The following is a 20,499-nucleotide window of genomic DNA, read 5'->3' on the forward strand; positions in this document are numbered from 1 at the left end:
GCCAGCATCGTGCTTCTTATATGGCTTATAGAACCATAAGTCAATTAAACATTTTTTCTTTATAAATTACCCAGTCTCGAGTATTTATGGCAATGCCAAAATGGACTAATGCAGTATTCCTCCTCAATCTTAACAGTTCTTTTCTACCTGATAATTATGAAGCACCAGAAATAAAATAACAAGTTGTCTATAGTACCTTGCTTTAAAGTTTCAATTCACCAGTCTTATTGTTGGCTTAGCTAAAAGAGTGAAGGGTCATATGAATGCTATACACAGTGGTAAGATTTAATGAGGATTTTTTTTTTTTTCATTTTTAACAAGAGGATATTATTGGAACTTCCATTACACAGAGCAGGGGGCCATGAAAAAGGTCTGGGCTTTGTGGTCAGTAAGCCCAAATTTTCCTTCTTTCCTAGGGTGTTTTAATTTGGTTAATGATATTAATAGTTACAACATTTCTGCTAAGACTTCAACCAGACGACTGATCTCATTCAGATATGGAGCTCAAATTTATATTTCTTCACTGTTCAGAAAAAAAAAGGTGAGAAATTAAAATTGTCCTAAGTTGGTAGCACCCCCTGGCACCTGGCAGAAGTTAAAAAAAAATCTTATTTTGAGGAAAGTGTCTCAATTTTTGATCCTTAGAGTTGTCACAAATTAATTGCAATCAGTATGAACAAACACACATGCGCACATGCGCGCGCACGCACACACACACACACACACACACACAGCATAAGGAAACAAGCTACCACAGGAAAAAATCTAGAAAACAGCTAGTAACAGACTGGGACCCCCACAGACTTCAGATGTTGGAATTATCAGAGACAGAATGTCCAATAACTATTAATGAAATGCCTAAATACATAAAAAGATGGAAACGAACAAAAGAATGGAGACAACAAATTATCTTTTTTAACAGTCATGCTTCAAAAAGAGTAAAATATTATTTTTAGAAATGAAAGATAAAATCAATGAGAAATGATTCATTGAACGGGATTAGGCATAAATAAGGAGAGGACTAGTGAATGTGATGATAAAGCCAAATGAATTGCCCAGAATGCAAGATGTTATATCAAAGAATGAAAACTATAAGAAGAGTGTAAGAAATATGATGATAGAATTAGCAAGTCTAAGTTCATATAATTTAGATATAAAAGAATTGAGTAGATAGAATAGGAGGAAGTAAGATTTGATATTTTGAGAATTTTTAAGAACTGATGAATGGATACGTATGAATAATAAATATGAATTGGATGCATAGATACATATAACATAATGAACAGGAAACATAAAAATATCACGCAAGATACTTTAAAAAGAAATCTACAAGCAGACACCTGATGACAAAATGGCAAAACATCAAAGAAAAAGGGATGATTTTAAATCAACTTGTAGGTGGTAGGCACGGAGGTGGTCAGAGTACCTACAAAAGCAGGACAGATGGACAGCTGACTTCTTGGTATTAACCAGGGGAGCCAGGAAACAAGAGGACACTGATGTGCCAGTGAATCTCTGAAACTGGCTCTTCAGTAGGAAGAGGTAGGGAAAGTCCTGGCTTTTAGCATTTCTGATATCCACAGTGTAAACCCTCCTACTACAGCTGATTTCAAGCTGGCATCCTGCCACCATTGAAGGATGCAGAGTTGGGGAGAGACGTGTATACCTGACTTTTACAGGTATATGGGCTCCATAACACTTCCATCTTATAGGTACACTGGCTCCATAACACCTCTGACTAATTTCTCTACATCTGAGAGAAAATATTCTTCAATATTGAATTGAAGATCTGGCAAAATCATCTTCCAAGATTAAAGGTAAAATACAAACCTTTTGTTCAGGAAAAAAAAAATACATATATATAATGAAGGAAACCATAAACAGAAAAGAATTCAAAAGAATTTAGTTCAAAAGAAGAAAATAAAGTCTGGCAGAAAATAGAAAAGTCTGAGATAAAGGAAGAAATGAGGAATATATAAACTAGTGTCTATATTAATATATCAAAAATAAGCAGTATCTAAAAACATAAAAATGAGTATTATTAGGAGGGGGAATGGAATCAGAAATAAATGAAACTCAATCTGGGATCAGTGTTGATTGGTTCTTCCAACTGCTATTTGGGGAACTAAAATGGACATTTTTTTGACCCTACCACAGCTAGGTTTCTGGATCAACATCACATCTGGAAATTATAAACCCTTTATGAAGCTTGAGGGCTGTAGCAGGAATCATTTTTCTGCCTTTTCAGCTCTATCTACCGGCAAGCAAAAGCAGGGGCGCGTGCTGCCTTCTTCACAACCATTTTTCAGAGACCTCCTCCTTCTACTTGTGAATTTGCATACAGTCTGGGGCACGGGGAAGTCCTTCCAAAAGAGCCCACAAAGAACTCACACTGTAAGTATACACTTTTGTAAGCAACTAACTTACTGTTTTAAATGTATTTCTGCTTACAATGCCTTGAGTTATTAATGTTTTCTGTACTGTGCTGTGATAGAGAGAGAGAGAGTCAGGAAGAATATGATGGAATCACAGGAAAAGTTGGATATATAGGAAATAGGGTAGCAGAAACAAGTTCAATTGTACAAGTAGCTCCATAATGTAAAAGGACCTACATTTGCCATTACAAAAAAAAATGGATGGGCAGATTGGGTATAAAAATAAAATCTAGCGGTATGTTCTTCACAAGATCACCTACAAAGCTGAAAGAAAAGGAAAAATTGAAAGAAAAAGAGTGAGAAAAGAGGCCAGGCAAATACTAAGTTAAGTGAGACTGTAATAGGAATATTAATAATGGGCAAAATAAATTTAAGCACTGAAAGACATTACTAAAGTTTAAAAAGATCACTTAAGTGTGACGAAATGTTCACTTCATCAGGTAGATTAAAAATTTCCATCTTGCATGCATGTAATGAATACTCTCATCATATATAAAGTGAAAATTGACAGAACTTCCAGTAGAAAAAGAGAAGATTCACTATTATAGTAGGAAATTACAATGCCTTTAAAATTTTTGATGAACTGTTGAGTTGTTCAAATCCTTAATTTATGCACTTATACATTTAAGTTAAAATTAAGTAAAACTTAAAAATATATTTTAAAATTAAGTACACATTTAAGTATTCTGCTAAATTACTTTAGTATTTTACCTCTTGCAAATTTTTATAAAATAGATAGAAATGCAGTGCCTATTTCTGCCACAGATACATCTTGGCATTTTCTGAACAAGAAATCTTGGTTTCAGATCTCAGATATTATGGGAGCAAAAGGCTGCAGACTTGAATCCTTAAACACCCTAATGAAAATTATGTATTCATTTATTTTAATAAAGCCCACTGGAAAGGTATGAACTAGAACAACATACCTGTGACTTTGCCCAGGGTGAGTGACCTTATAACCTTGAACTCTACTTCTGGAGAGAAGTTATAACTGAGTCGAAGTTGATGGTCCATCTGCAGGAAAACAGAAAACAAAGGCACATCAGCACAGGTCTGCAAGTAAGAAGCATAAAACGATCCCATCTGGAAATAGCTTGAAACAACGCACACAGAGAGCAGATCCCCCTCTGAGATTTCCTCTCCAGAGAGATTAGACAGGTCTCGTTAATTCTCCCACAATGCACATAAAATACCCCTTGCTTTCTTCTTTGTGAAATAAGGATTTTCACACAAGTCTTCTCCCTGGGAAACTGTATATAGCGTTTTACAGGTATTTATCTCCCCATGGAGATTTTCTCACCAAATTCTTTGCTGCAAACAAGCAAACAAATGAAACCTGCTCAGGAACTTGCTGTGCAAGATTAACATTCATAGGAGGCAGGAACTCATTTTCCATTTCTCCCCCTTTCTCTCAGTTTGTCCTTAGGGCCACCACTGCCTCCATTGTTCCATAATTCTAACCTGGTCTCATTTAGGTGTGGGCAGAGAGCTTTTCCTGGGCAAGGATTGCAGTTCGACAAAACATGTGGCCCTGGGGAGGAGAGGGTAGCTGAACAGTTAGTTGCAACCAACATAGACGGTTGATAATCCCATCTTGCAGGGGTGAGCAAAAGCCACCACCGGGACTTTAATAGGACTTTATTTCTATGACCATCCTTTAGAGATCCCTCCTTACTTCACCCATTGCTAATTCCAGCTCCATCTGTTTGGTCCCCTCCCCATTCCTAGGAGACCTCCCCATTCATTCTCACTTTTTCAGGCTAGCCATATCCTACTGGTTTCTTCCAGGCTCTACTCTGACTATGCATATGGTGCTATTCCTGGAAAGGATCCTCATTATTTTTCAGTTCACCTGTAAGAAGAGGAGACTAAGATCCCATTGGCCATGTGCCTAACTTTGCACAGCTTGGGTGCAACCCACCGGAGATTCATACATAGTCCTCCCATCTTCCTTGCCATGACTTTCCTTTGGCATGGCTGCTCAGAATGACCCTCCTCTGTTCTCAGGCAACTTACATTCTAGAGGAGAGAGCTAGGACAGAAAGTTTGATAAGTAAATACATTGTATTGGAACTTAAGTGCTGAGAGAAAAAAATAATGTAGGCAAGGATAAGAGGGAGTGTAGGGTTGAAGTCAAGGAAATAGATTGTTCTATTAAATAAGCTGATCAGACACGGCCTCAGTGAGAATGACCTCTTGAATCATTTGAGTCCAGAAGGAAGTACAAGAACTGGACATGTATATACATAAAGAATAGCATTCTAGGCAAAGCAGTGAGTCCAAGGGCTCTGCAAATAGCGAGGAGGCCAGAGTGGCACAGCTAACGTTCCAGAGGGCATATAATTAGATGAGGTTAGTGAAGCAACCAGAAAGGGAGCAGGGGTGTCAGATCATGGAGATCCTTATAAGCCACTGGAAGACCTTTGACTTTTTCTGTGTAAGAGAAAGGAAACCATTGACAGGGTTTGGACAGAAGAATGCCAGAGTCTGACTATTCCTTCACCAGGATCACTCTGACTGCTGTGTTGAGGATAGACAGCTGGGGAACCTAAAGAGGAGCAGGGAGATGTCAATCAAAAGGCAACTGTAAACAGTGATAATCCAAGCAAAGGACAAGGGTGGCTTGCGGAAAGGTAGCTGCTATTGATCCACAAGATGCGGCATGTAAGAGAAAGAGAGATGAAAGGAGAACACCACAATTTTGAGATTGTGTACTTGAAAAATGAAGCTGCCACTAACTGGGATATGCTTTTGGGGATGAGGTCATTGTTTCAGGGGAGCTTCCTAATAAGTCAATTTTAACTATTTACTTAAATATTCCGATGCCTAACAGACATTCCTATAGATATGCCCAGTAGGTTGTTGGTATAAGGTCTGGAATCCAGGGACAGGATTAGTGTTAGATACACATTCAGGACTGATTAATTGGCATGTACATGAAATTTAAAGATGTGAGATTGAATGAGATGAGTATGGAGTGAGTGTAGATCAAAAGCAGAAGTTGGAGTCCTTGGGTGTTCTGATGGGTAGAGTTTTGAGAGATGATGGGAAACCAACAAAAGAGACAAGAGGGAGCAACTAACACAGGCAAAAGGGTCAACAGGTGAGAGTTGTATCCTGCAAGCAATAAAGACTCAGGTCAATTGCAAGAACAGGAAGGAATCCTGACGTCAGTTGCCAGTGAGAGGAGAAGGAAAGATAACACTGAGACATGACCACCAGATTTTGCAAGGTAAGCACACTGATGCCTTAAGAAGTACAATTTTGCTGAAGCACAGAGACAAAACCTTTTCAGTGTGGGTATAAGAAAAAGGTAGGGAAAATTTGAAGAACAAACATATAAACAACATTTCCAAAAATATGGGCAAGAAAATGACAAAGAGAATGGAACACTGTAAGAAGTCAGATAAGAGAAAGGTTTCCTCTCTTTATCCAGAGATATGCTGGCTTGTTTGCTTGTTTAGCTATTGTCATTGTATACTAGTTCTTAATGCATGTAATAATTATTTGTTTTATGCTTTGGGGAGTCATTCAGTAGAGCTGGAACAAATGATGAAACAGAGGGAGGAAGGAGAATTCTGGAGTGATTTTCTTCAGTAGGATATCAGATCTGGCCCACAGGTAGTCAGGTCAGGCCTTAGCTAGAACCATGAACTATTCCGGAGGGAGAGAGAGTGCAAACACAGATGTGGTAGGTATGTAACGTGCTCTTGAGAATGTGCGGATATTCTCTTCTGAATGTTACATTTTTACAAGAAATAAGAAAGCAAAGTCATCTGCTGAGAGTTAAGACAAACTGGCAATTGTTAGCAGTATAAGTAAAGAGGAGAGAGTGTAAAATGGTCAACCAGGAGAACAGGAGAATAGACAGACTGAAAAACATGGAGTGATTGCTGGGCAGATGCAAGGGCTTGCTGAGGGTCATGATTCTAAAGGGGATGATCTGGGCTCTGTCTATTCTCTGTTGAGCTCTGCCATCATCTGCTGCTGGCCCTTTATATGGAGCTCACTGAGATCTCATGGGGTGCCTCCCACACAACATGCTTTCAGACAGCTTTAGCCTGCGCTCACACGGACCCTCTTCCTGAGCACTCTCCTCCATGTGGCCAACTCTACTCATCTTCAAGACTCAGCTTACTCCTAACTTGCTCCAGGGAGTAAGTACTGATACCCAGGTGAGATCAGCGCCCTCTTCAGTATCACCTGTGCATTCTTCCTCCACAACCCTTCCCACAGCCTGTGATGATTTCCTCTTTGCCCATGCATCTTCCTCACTGTAATGCAGCCCAGGGGTTGGCAAACCTGAGCAGACATTAGTATCACCTGCTGCTTTCCCCTCTTCCATAGCCTCCAATTTAGTAGATCTGGTGTGGAACCCAAGAATCTGCATTTCTGTTTGTTTGCTTGTTTGTTTGTTTGTTTTTTGAGATGGATTCACTCTCTCTCCCAGGCTGGAGTGCAGTGGCGGGATCTCTGCTCACTGCAACCTCCACCTCCGGGTTCAAGCGATTCTCCTACCTCAGCCTCCCCAGTAGCTGGGATTACAGGTGTGTGCCACCACACCCGGCTAATTTTTGTATTTTTAGTAGAGACGGGGTTTTGCCATGTTGGCCAGGTTGGTCTCGAACTCCTGACCTTGTGATCCACCTGCCTCAGCCTCCCAAAGTGCTGGGATTACAGGCGTGAGACACCACACTTGGCCCAAGAATCTGCATTTCTAACAGGGTCCCAAGTGATACTGATACTTGTGGGACATGGGAAGCACATCTTGAGAACCACTATCCTAGTTCTTCCAAGTCTGGTGGCAGGTGTGATTTGTAACTATGTTTCCAGCACTAGGCACTACACTGGTATCGGGTAGAAGCTTAGAAAAGTTTGATAGAGTAGCCAAGGCACAGTGGCTGATACAGGAGAAAGTAACGAAGGTACCTGAATGGTAAGCTCTCTTCCCTCTCGGTTAATCTTCAAGTGGTGCATCCTTCTGTTAGCAAAGTTATCTGCATCAATGGTGAATACATGGGTTTCTTCCTTGTTTAGGTGATAGCGAACCTGTAAGCTTCCTTGAAAGAAAAAATATTAGAAATTAGAATTTAAAGCAGCACCTATAAAATGCAAAGACATGATCAGATTGTCTTTTAATTGATTATCAGGGCCCCAGGTCTTAATCCTTCCATTATTCAATTTTTAAAAATATATTATGTATGTTTATCAGGGTCCCCACAGAAAATTCTGAGGAGAGCTGCAAAATTAACGAGAGAGACAGAGAGAGAGAGAGAGAGAGAGAGAAAGAGAGAGTGTGTGGTGTTATCGCAAACCAAAATGACAGTTTAGAAAATAAAACATCTATTTGGTAATTGGATCATGAAACTTTAATAAGGTAGAGTTAAGATCTTTTCTACTTTCTCTTCAATTCCTACCACTTCCTATAACTCTCTTTCTTCCTAATTGCTGTCTCCCTTTTATATCTAAGGACTGGAAAGAGAATCAGTCCTGTTATCACCCATTGATGTATAACGTTCATGATGGGAGTGTGGCCAGGTTAGGGCACCCTGCCTCACTTTAACCCTTTAGGGTCCTTTAACCCTCTTAACCCTTTACAGCCCATTAGAACGTTCAAATTTTATTAGGATTGTGTTTTTCAAACAGCTGTTAGCTATTCCTTGTTGGTTAGGAAATCCATTTACTGGGTCTCAATCAGCATTTCTTACAAAAAGAAGCAGAATTTAGCTATATGAGACTCCCAGGAGACATATTAAAAATGAAGTGTATCATTTGTGTGTGTGTGTGTGTGTGTGTGTGTGTGTGTGTGTGTGTTTGAGAGAGAGAGAGAGAGAGAGAGAGAGAGAATATTAGCTCACAAAGCAACACGGCCACTTGGGAGAGATTTGTTAAGGGACACAAAATTACAGCTAGATGGGAGGAATAAGTTCTAGTGTTCTATGGCACTGTAGGATGACTAGAGTTAACAAAAGTATATTGTATATTGTTTCAGATAGCTAGAAGGGGAATATTAAATGTTCCCAAAACAAACGATAAATGTGTGAGATGATGGATGTGCTAACTACCCTCATCTGATCACTATATGTATATATACACACACATTGCTATGTACCATATAAATATATACAAGTATTATATTATATGTCAATTAAAAATAAACTTCAAAAAATGTTTGAACGACACTCTATATTTAAAAATTGCCATAGGGGCAATACGTTGTTGAGCGGCTACTTTATCTCAGATACTGCGCACTTTTTCTCATTTGATCCTTTCCCCAGCGTCACTGGCTGTGAGAGTTGAGCCAAGTGGCCAAACTACACGCTGCTTGCTGTCCTTTTCTGTCTGTAGGCGTCATCTAGTTGGAAGTCACTGGAGTCCCACACACCAAATGGCAGGAGCTCTTCCCTTGGACATATATGGGAACAGAAAATAATTGGAACTGAGGAGCAATGTCATAAGCTGATGGCCACTGGGGAGAAAGGAATGTCTGCAAAAATTTGAGCTGAGAACAGCTGAAGTAACTCTTTCTCATCCCCTCAAAGTTTCTCATATCCACCCCCCCGCAAAAAAAAGAAAAAAAAAAAACCTCCCTGAACGTCCTCAGCTTTCCCATCTTTCCCAGGCTGCCAATCCCAGTAAGGCAGGAGGGTTGTGAGTAACCACCATGTCCCTGACTGATCCCCAGTCCTCACCCAAGTATTTGAATACTTTTGTGGGAAGAGGGCAGGGACTGTTTCAAACATAAGTTGCTACACATAGAATTTCAGAATACATGCATGTGATACAAATGCTTGTAAAATAACATAGGGAAGAATAGAAAAAATGTAGTTTGGGGCTATGAGGTCATTGCCTAACACAGTGGGCCAGAAGGAGAAGCTCTCTATACCTGATGCTGGTTTTCCTGGTTCATTCTCTCTCTGTGATTCTGACCATTGCAGATTTCCGGATATTATTATTTTTGTTATTTTACTACTTAGAAAGTAATGGCTGCTCCTAACAGCAACATATTTTGTGCAGACAGGAGCTGTTGGGGTCGGGTCACTGTGCAGATCATGGGCAAGTTACCCCTCCTGCCTATGGCAGGGAAAGGGCCATCTCATGCACTAGTGGGCTGCTGGGCAGCGTGCTCTTCCACACTTTTCTAATTCTAAGAATCTGTGTGTCTTAACATTTAATTTGACCTCATAGAACAAACCAGTGTGCAATAATTATGTGCCAGGCATAATGATCAACCCCACATTCCTTAAGGCTGTCGAACTCTCTTAACATCTCACTGTTCTGGTAATTCATATTCACACACACACACACACATTCTTTACATATTTTTCCATTTTTGATAACACTCTCATTTTATACATGTTTACTGGCATCCCTCTTGACACCATTCCTCTTAGGGACTAGTAATCTCAGCAGTGATCCTATCTACTAAAGTGTTCTGAAGCTTCCCCCAATAGCCAAGTTTGTGCTAAAACAAACAAATGAAAAACAAACAAAATACCTCAACTAGTTCTTCCAAAGTCTTACAAATACTTCTCTCGCCTTCTTAGGAGTTTTGATGCAATCAATGCCTCTTAAAGTATCCCTCCATCCGCTAATGTGATGTTCTGAAACCTCCCACTAACTAATTTTCACGTGACTCTTGGGGAACTCACTCCGTGACTTTTCAAAGTAAGTTTGACGCCGTGAAAGGCTAATTCCCGGAAGGGGTGGGGGTCAGAGCTGGGGGCTCATTATCACCTCCCTGAGCGTCTTCTTCAGTGGCTTGGTTAGGGAGCTATGAGGCATTTCTACCCCTCCAGTTGTGCACTCCAGTGGTTCAGATCACCATCAGCTTCTTGCCTGGCATTGCCATGTCTGCTTGTCTCTGGAGAATCCTGGGCCCAGAGTTATTCTCGCTGTCCTCAGGCCTTCCTCTACCCCCTCTGCTTGCTTCATCTGTGAGCTTCCATTTCCTCCCTGGAGTTTTCTGTCCCCATCCCCTTTCATTAGGTTGACAGCAATGATAGACATTGAAAGTTTATAATTCCACAGACAGTGAATGGACAGAGGGAAGGTGCTGTCCCTCAGTCTAATAAAGCAAAGAATGAATTGAATGTTCTGGCCATGAGTGTGATGCAATTTCTCTGACACACTGTAATGCATTTATTTTCCATTTGGTATCATTTTCTTGTTGTTTATATATTAACATTGCTACACTGTAAAGGACACACATCATTTTTTGTGCATATAAACAGAGATAAGATGTTCACAACGTGGAAATTAACAATAAAACAGATTTGAGCCTTAGCTTAAAATAAAACTTAGTCTAAAGATAAAACTGGACTGGGTGCAGAGGCTCACGCCTGTAATCCCAGCACTTTGGGAGGCCGAGGTGGGCAGATCACCTGAGGTCAGGAGTTCGAGACCAGCCTGGCCAACATGGTGAAACCCCATCTCTACAGAAAATACAAAAATTAGTTGGGCATGGTGGCACATGCCTGTAATCCCAGCTACTTGGGAGACTGAGGCAGGAGAATCGCTTGAACCTGGGAGGTAGAGGTTGCAGTGAGTGGAGATTGTGCCACTGCCCTACAGCCTGGGTGAAAGAGCAAGATTCTGTCTCAAAAACTAATAATAATAAAATAAAATAAATAAAAATAAAACTAATTTGAGCTTTAGTTGCTTCCGGAATAAACATATGTGTAAAGAAATAAACTTTTGTCACTAGCAAGTACCCTATAAAAGTTTTAAAGGTCCTATCAATGTTGGAGCACTCAAGTTAGATCTAGCTGCTGCTTCTGCTGCTGCTGCTGCTGCTGCTGCTGCTGCTGCTTCTTCTTCTTCTTCTTCTTCTTCTTCTTCTTCTTCTTCTTCTTCTTCTTCTTCTTCTTCTTCTTCTTCTCCTCCTCCTCCTCCCCCTCCCTCGTATTCAGGCAAAATCATCATCATTTTTATATTTATTTATTTTTGAGATGGAATCTTGCTCTGTCACCCTGGCTGGAGTGCAGTGGTGCAATCTTGGCTCACTGCAACCTCCGTCTCCTGGGTTCAAGTGATTCTCCTGCCTCAGCTTCTCAAGTAGCTGGGATTACAGGCTTGCACCACTACACCCAGCTATCTTTTTTTTTTTTTTTTTTTTTTTTTGTATTTTTAGTAGAGATGGGGTTTCATCATCTTGGTGAGGCTGGTCTTGAACTCTTGACCTCAGATGATCTGCCCCTCTCAGCCTCCCAAAGTGCTGTGATTACAGACATGAGCCACCATGCCTGGTCAGCATCATTATTTTTAGAAATAAACAACAGATATCATAAATGTTGTTTTTCTTAGAAATTGAAAAATCTATATTTTAACAAGTACTTAAACACATGATAAAGAATCCTCTTAAAAAAGCCGACGGTTTATCAAACCCTGATAAGATCCCTTTTCACTTACTAGACATCGTTACACTCCTTGGCTTAGCACAGGTATTCCATCATGGTTGAGCACCTACTCAACACTCCACTTTCATCTGGAATGCTTTTTCTCTTTAATTTTCTTCATTTTACTGGTGAAAAAACAGAGCTGCTGGGAACTAAATAACTTTTCCTGTTCTCAGTAAATGAGGAGGTCAGATTTAAAAACTAAATCCAGCTGGTTCCAAAGATTATGAGTTTCCCAAGGGCCACAACAGCCCATGGTGATCACCCTTGCCCAGAATGCCCTTCTCATTAGGTCAATTCTCTCATCCTTCAGAATTCATCATAAGTTTCCCTCTCCTAAGAAGCCCTCCCTGGCCTCTGTAAGCTGCCCATAACTGATCCAATAGGCCCTACCATCTTTATTCTAACATGTACTGTGTTGGGTTGTCTAACATGTACTGTGAGTTACCTGCCTAACTCACACAAATCAATAAACTCCTCGGGAGCCAGGACATATCTCATTCGTTCTTGGGTTCCCAGTGCCTGGCCCATGGTGAGTACCCAGTAAATTTAGAAAGAAGGGAAAAGAAAGAAAGAAACAACAGAAGAAAGGGAGAAAGAAAGGAGAGAAGGAAGGAAGGAATGGAGAGAGGGAAGGGGAAATAATTGAATAATTTGGTGAGACTTAGAAATTTTTAATATCTAAAAAATAATTTGTCTGGAACAGTACAACTCTCAGTAGTACTTATTTTCATTAAGTCCAGAGACACTTGTTCTTAGACACTGTCTCACCTAGAGTGTGTTATCCTTGAGTTGGGTGTATATGTGTGTGTGTGTGTGTGTGTGTGTGTGTGTATGTGTGTTTTTTAATGAAGTCTCACTCTTGTTGCCCAGGCTGGAGTGCAGTGGTGCGATCTCAGCTCACTGCAACCTCTGCCTCCCAGGTTCAAGCAATTCTCCTGCCTCAGCCTCCTGATTACAGGCGCTTGCCACCATGCCCATATAACTATTCATTTTTTTTTTTTTTTTTGTATTTTTAGTAGAGACAGGTTTTCACTATTTTGGTCAGGTTGGCCTTGAAATCCTGACCTCCAGTGATCCACCCACCTTGGCCTCCCAAAGTGCTGGGATTACAGGCATGAGCCACCATGCCTCGTCCAAGTTGGGTGTATATGTACCTGGAAAATCCCAAGGGCGGCATGCCAAATGAATTTGCTAGAACCTGGTGGTCCTGTTGGAGTTGAGCAGTCTCTGCATTGGTTTAGCCTCCTTCCCACCTGCATCTGAGGCTGTAACATCTCAGAAAATGTACTCAGGTTTGGGATCCCACCAACTGCCTGGAACCTACTGACCGTTGCCTGTGTTTAGGGTTCCATCTCTTTTCCATGTATGTGAGATTGCCTTATATGCTGAGTCCAGTAGTTTTCAAATTTGTTTCCAATTGGAACACTTTATTCAAATGATGTGGACAGTGAAGGCTAGTACAGAAAAGAAAAAAATGTAGAGCTGCACGAGTTGAAGTGGGAGGGGTGCTTAGGGGGAGCCTCACTGTCTCTCCCCCATCATCCCATCTCCACCCCACAACTTCGTTTGGCCTACATAATGCCTTGGTCTCCAAGGAGTACAATGGAAACCATTTGCCCCTTCGGAGAGAGCCCAGCCTACTGGAATTTGGTCACAGATCTCCAGGGCAGCTTTTTGTATCACTCATGTGAGTCCCATGAGCCACAGCCCAGAAACCACTGCCTCCCTGCAGGTCTGACCCCTAGGACCTCATGCTCTAAGTATTCAGAGGTCAGATCTGACAAGCTTGCCTTGGATATTTGGCCAGGCTTTAAGTTGATCAATGTTAGACTCTGTATACATCTAAGTAGACATAACTGGCTTCAAGAAAGAACCTCGCATGGAAGAGATACTACACTCCTCCTGAAGTAGGGTATGTTGGACCTATTTCAAAGCAGCTCTAATACTCAGCCAAGGATCACCCAGTACTTTGTGACAAGACATTTTATTATTATTTATATCCTACTTGAAAGTCAGCAACACATGATGGGGGGATGATGGACTAGAACTCAGGGTCTAAAAGTCCAAATAAAATGCTCAGCATCACTAATGATCAGGGAAATGCAAGTCAAAACCACACTACTGTATTACCTTACTCCTGCAAGAATGGCCATAATCAAAAAATCAAAAAATAATAGGTGATGACATGTATGCAGTGAAAAGGGAAAACTTCTACACTGCTGGTAGGAATGTAAACTAGTACAACAATTATAGAAAACTGTGTGTAGATTCCTTAAAGAATTAAAAGTAGAACTACCATTTGACCTAGCAATCCTACTTCTTGGTATCTACAGAGGAAAATAAGTCATTAAACAAGAAAGATACTTGCACACGTATGTTTATAGCAGTGCAATTTGCAATTGCAAAAATATGGAACCAGCCCAAATACCCATCAATCAACTAGTAGACTAAGAAATTGTGGTGTGCGTGTGCATATAGATATATATTATTTATCAACTAGTAGATAAATTGTATATATACACATATGCCTGTATATATACACAAACACACACCCCACAATATCTTTATTTTATACACACACACACACACACACACACACACACACACAACATGGACTATTACTCAGACATAAGAAGGAACAAATAAATGGCATTTGCAGCAACATGGATGGAACTGGAGACTCTTATTCTAAGTGAAATAACTCAGGAATGGAAAACCAAACATTGTAAGTTCTCACTCTTAAGTGGAAGCTAAGCTTTGAGGATGCAAAGGCATGAGAATGATACAATGGACTTTGGGGACTCAGGGGTAAGGGTGAAAGAGGGGTGATGGACAAAAGACTATAAATTGGGTGCAGTGTATACTGCTTGGGTGATGGGTGCACCAAAATCTCAGAAATCACCATTAAATAACTTATTCATGTAACCAAATACCAACTATTCCCCAAAAACCTATGAAAAGAAACAATTTGAAAAATAAAATAAAATAAATTTAAAAAGTTCAAATATCTAATTCAGTATCTTGACCTGGGACTTAGGGTAAATACTCCCGTATATCGGTTGTACAAGAACATAATTTTCTGTTTTACCATTTCTCATCATTCTACTCTTCCTACTCTAATCTGTTTTCCACAAATATGAATATTATGACACATATTTGGCCATGTGACTCTAGTGCACCTAAAAAACCCCAGGGCAGCTGGGCACGGTGGCTCATGCCTGCAATCCCAGCACTTTGGGAGGCTGAGGTGGGCAGATCACTTGAGGTCAGGAGTTCAAGAACAGCCTGACCAACATGGCAAAACCCTGCCTCTACTGAAAATATAAAAATTAGCCAGGCATGGTGGCGTATGCCTGTAATCTCATCTACTTGGAAGGCTGAGACAGGATAATTGCTTAAACCTGGGAGGTGGAGGTTGCAGTGAGCCAAGATCATGCCATTACACTTCAGCTTGGGTGACAAGGGCAAAACTCTGTCTCAAAAAAAAAAAAAAAAAAAAAAATCCAAGGCTTTCTAATTCTATATGAGAAATTCCAACTTCTTACCATGACATTCAATGTCCTTTTCTTACCTTTCCGACTTTATTATGTATGTATTGTTCATATCTTAGTCACACACCTGAACACTCAGTATACCCCCAGATGCTTTTCCTTGCCTCTGCACATTGTTATGTTTTTGTTTTATTTTGTTTCTGTTTTCGCCTTAGCTGAAAACACCCACCTGTCTCCTAATACGTCTGGCAAGCTCCTCCTCATTATTTAAGACCCAGTCCATGGGACCCAGGTCCCCACCTGCCCCAAAGACTAATAACATCTTTCTTTTCACCTTATTGCCACTCTGGTCACGTTGAATACAAATCTCAATTTATCAAGACTCTTTTGTCTTTCTCATCCTCTTGAATCTAAGCTCCCCTAGGAGAAATTGTTGCTTATTCATCTTCGTGTCTACAGAGAATAACATGGTACATGTTATCTTAAATCTCCAGAAGACATTTGTTGAATAAAATAGCCACTATGGAGAATGTTATCACCACTTCATCCAAATTATAAACTAACATTTATTCAATGCCTGCTGGTGTAAGACACTAGAGAAACAAATGGCTATAATGCTATAGTTCTATCTTCAAAAACTTTATAATCTAGTTGAAGAAGACAAAAGCAACAGTCACAGTGGCTGATCTGATGTGCCTACTTTGTATTAGGCACCTAACGTGGTACTAAAGGTAGTTTTTTCATAAAATCCTCAGATTAATAAATGGAATGTTACAGAAGTATAAAAACTCCACAAGTAAAACTGTAATGAGAATATCAATAATGAAATGGGATTTAAACTGAGGAGTACAGATGTATATAAAGTATGTGTCCTTTTCACTATGTCATGCTACCTCAAAAGAGATGTGTGGCAGCGTAAAAGGATGAGTGGATGGATAGAGGAATGAACGTATCAGCAGAGGGAAAGGGAGAAGCTTTGATCAGTGCTACAGAATACATGTTTTCTGAATTCAAAATCAATAAGCAGTTATAAGGGTCGAGGTACATCCACACGAAAGTTCACTGCAGCACTATTCACAATAGCAAAGACATGGAATCATCACAAATGCCCATCAATGACAAATTGGATAAAGTAAATATGGTATATAGACACCATGAAATACCATGCAGTCATAAAAAAGCATGAGATCATGTCTTTTGTGGGAACAGGGATGGAGCTGGAAGCCATTATCCTTAGCAAACGAATGCAGGAACAGAAAACCAAATACCTCATGTTCTCACTTACAAGTAGGAACTAAATGATGAGAACTCATGGACACAAAGAGGAGAACAAAAGATGCCAGGGTCTACATGAGGATGCAGGATAGGAGGAGGGAGAGGATCAAGAAAACAACTATTGAATACAAGGCTTAGTACCTGGGTGACAAAATAATCTATACAACAAACCTCCCTGACATGAGTTTAACTGTGTAACAAACTTCAACATAAACCCCAGAATCTAAAATAAAAGTTAAAAAAATGTGTGGAGGTAATCAGAAAGAGTTTGTCTGAGAAGGTTTGTAGAAGCAAGAGAGAACTTAATTTGGAAAACAAAGAGTGATATACTACTAGTTATGATGTAAACAGAGCAATGTAGCTGGATCTTACCACATGTGAAGCTGCAGAACTGTAAGGCAGTGGAGCTGATGAGAACCTTAGCAGTCGTTTGCACAACCAACCTCATCATTTTGAAAAGTAGGGAAACTGTGACCCCACAAAAGGAATGGGAACTTGAAATGAAATGGTAAAGAAAGAGACCACACTGGCAAGGAATGCCAAGGAGTTTACCTGTTTCTGTAAACAGCTATTCCATTAAGAGCTGCAAACAAATGTGTGACACAAAGTGATATTTAACAATGTTAGAATGCAAGAGAAAGAAATAAAGGGCATTCAAATAGGAAAGGATGAAGTCAAATTGTCCCTGTTTGCAGATGACATGATTGTATATTTAGAAAACCCCATCATCTCAGCCCAAAATCTCCTTAAGCTGATAAGCAACTTCAGCAAAGTCTCAGGATACAAAATCAATATGCAAAAATCAAAAAGCATTCCTATACACCAATAACAGAAAAACAGAGAGCCAAATCATGAGTGAACTCCCATTCACAATTACTGCAAAGATAATAAAATACCTAGGAATCCAACTTACAAGGGATGTGAAGGACCTCTTCAAGGAGAACTACAAACCACTGCTCAACAAAATAAAAGAGGACCCAAACAAATGGAAGAACATTCCATGCTCATGGATAGGAAGAATCAATATCGTGAAAATGACCATACTGCCCAAGGTAATTTATAGATTCAATGCCATCCCCATCAAGCTACCAATAGCTTTCTTCATAGAATTGGAGAAAACTACTTTAAAGTTCATGTGGAACCAAAAAAGGGCCCATATTGCCAAGACAATCTTAAGCAAAATGAACAAAGCTTGAGGCATCACGCTACCTGACTTCAAACTATACTACAAGGCTATGGTAACCAAAACAGCATGGCACTCATACCAAAACAGAGATATAGACCAATGGAACAGACAGAGGCCTCAGAAATAACACCACACATCTACAACCATCTGATCTTTGACAAACCTGACAAAAACAAGAAATGGGGAAAGGATTCCCTATTTAATAAATGATGTTGGGAAAATTGGCTAGCCATATGTAGAAAGCTGAAACTGGATCCCTTTCTTACACCCTATACAAAAATTAATTCAAGATAGACTAAAGACTTAAATGTTAGACCTAAAACCATACAAACCCTAGAAGGAAACCTAGGCAATACCATTCAGGACATACACACGGGCAAAGACTTTATGACTAAAACACCAAAAGCAATGACAACAAAATCCAAAATAGACAAATGGGATCTAATTAAACTAAAGAGCTTTTGCACAACAAAAGTAACTATCATCAGAGTAAACAGGTGACGTACAGGATGGGAGAAAATTTCTGCAATCTACCCATCTGACAAAGGGCTAATATCCAGAATCTACAAAGAACTTAAATTTACAAGAAAAAATCAAACAACCCCATCAAAAAATGAGCAAAGGATATGAACAGACACTTCTCAAAAGAAGACATTTATGCAGCTAACAGACACATGAAAAAATGCTAATCGTCACTGGTCATCAGAGAAATGCAAATCAAAACCACAATGAGATACCATCTCACACCAGTTAGAATAGCAATCATTAAAAAGTCAGGAAACAACAGGTGCTGGAGAGGATGTGGAGAAATAGGAAAATTTTCAAACTGTTGGTGGGAGTGTAAACTAGTTCAACCATTATGGAAGACAGTGTGATGATTCCTCAAGGATCTAGAGCTAGAAATACCATTTGACCCAGTGATCCCATTACTGGGTATATAACCAAAGGATTATAAATCATGCTACTATAAAGACACATGCACACATATGTTTATTGTGGCACTATTCACAATAGCAAAGACTTGGACCAACCCAAATCCATTAATGATAGACTGGATTAAGAAAATGTAGCACATATACACCATGTAATACTATGCAGCCATAAAAAAGGATGAGTTCATGTCCTTTATAGGGACATGGATGAAGCTGGAAATCATCATTCTGAGCAAACTATCACAAGGACAGAAAACCAAACACCACATGTTCTCACTCATAGGTGGGAACTGAATAACGAGATCACTTGTATACAGGACAGGAAACATCACACACTGGGGCCTGTCATGGGGTGAGGGAATGGGAGAGGGGTAGCATTAGGAGAAATACCTAATGTAAATGATGAGTTAATGGGTGCAGCAAACCAACATGGCACATGTATACATATGTAACAAACCTGCACATTGTGCATACATACCCTAGAACTTAAAAGTATAATAATTTTAAAAAAAGAATGTTAGCCTGGGTGCCACAATGTACATGTAAGAGCTAAAGGGAAAGACACAAAGCACTATGAACCTCACATCATCAAAGGGACGACTGATCTAGACTCTGGACCAACACTGAGGGATAAGAGTTTGCTCTCATTCTCCCTTTACTATGGCATTGCTAGTTTCTTGCTTTGCCACTTCACTTTGAAAGAGCAGGCTCTTCTCCATGTCAATTCCTTTCCATTCCACATCAGTTCATGTCAATCCCAGACTTAGACAGCTTCCTATGCATCTTTCGGTTTCTACTAACCAGATTGTCCTCACCAAACAGCTACCCTTTTAGTTTTTACCACCTCACATAATGGCACCCCTCTGCACGGGCTGCTCAGGTTAAAATTCTAGGAGCCATACTTCTTTCTTTTGTTTCATTTTCCTAACCAGAACCCCATACACATGCCCCACACCAAGTCATCAACAGCCCTCTGGTCTCTGCTAAATACATCTGGCATCTTTGCACTTCCTTAATTGTCTGCGACCATGCCCCAAGGCAGTCCATCACCATCTGTCACTTGGACAACTACAACACATCTGAACTTGTCTCCCAGATTCCAGTCTCACCTCCTCATTCTCCCACAGCCATCCATTCTCTACACAGCAGTCAAAAATAAGCATTTACACTGTAAACCAGATGCCACCAGTTAAAATGTTTAATGGTTCTCCAGTGCACTTACAATAAAATCCAAATTCTTTGACATGGCCTGCAAGAAACTATATCATATTCCCCTGTACCTCTTTGGTCTCATTTCATTCCACACTTGCCCTCACCCACTAAGCTCCAACTACTACTGACCTACTTTATGTTCCCCTAATGTGCCAGCTTACTCCTGCTTTGGGGACTTTATTCCTGCTGTTCTCTGTACCTGGAATGCTCCTGTTACAGGTCAGTGCCAGGAAGCCTCTCCTTATTCACATCTTAGGTCCCATGAGATCCACACAATAACGTCTCCATATCCACACACACCCACTTCAGCACCTCCAGCTAACTGTTTTCCAAGCTGTCAATCATAATTGATTAGTGTATCATGGAATCAATATCAGACTTCAATATTTATTAGTACTAATAATTGCAAACCCTCCATAATTGCAACTATAGGAATTTCATTTTCTGACTACAATCTCTTCCCTTTCTAATTCCCTTCCTCTAATGCCAGGACTGCTCCAATACTTAGTGTAAGGGCTAATCTCACCACCTGCTCAGAGCTCTTAACTCCTTTGTGTCCTCTCCTCT

At 40.1% G+C, this 20,499-nt stretch overlaps 1 protein-coding gene across 1 annotated transcript in view; it reads right to left on the minus strand.

The window, feature by feature from the left end:
* CNTNAP5 (contactin associated protein like 5) overlaps positions 1-20,499 on the minus strand; it is a 683,524-nt gene that overhangs the window by 47,518 nt on the left and 615,507 nt on the right. The window contains exons 19-20 of the mRNA XM_025405058.1: positions 7,365-7,495; positions 3,362-3,449 (exon numbers count right to left, since the gene is read on the minus strand). Coding sequence (XP_025260843.1) covers positions 3,362-3,449; positions 7,365-7,495 — 219 coding nt within the window. The remainder of the gene's footprint in view (positions 1-3,361; positions 3,450-7,364; positions 7,496-20,499) is intronic.

Source organism: Theropithecus gelada, chromosome 12, assembly GCF_003255815.1.
Source record: "Theropithecus gelada isolate Dixy chromosome 12, Tgel_1.0, whole genome shotgun sequence".
Taxonomy (NCBI): Eukaryota; Metazoa; Chordata; class Mammalia; order Primates; family Cercopithecidae; genus Theropithecus; species Theropithecus gelada.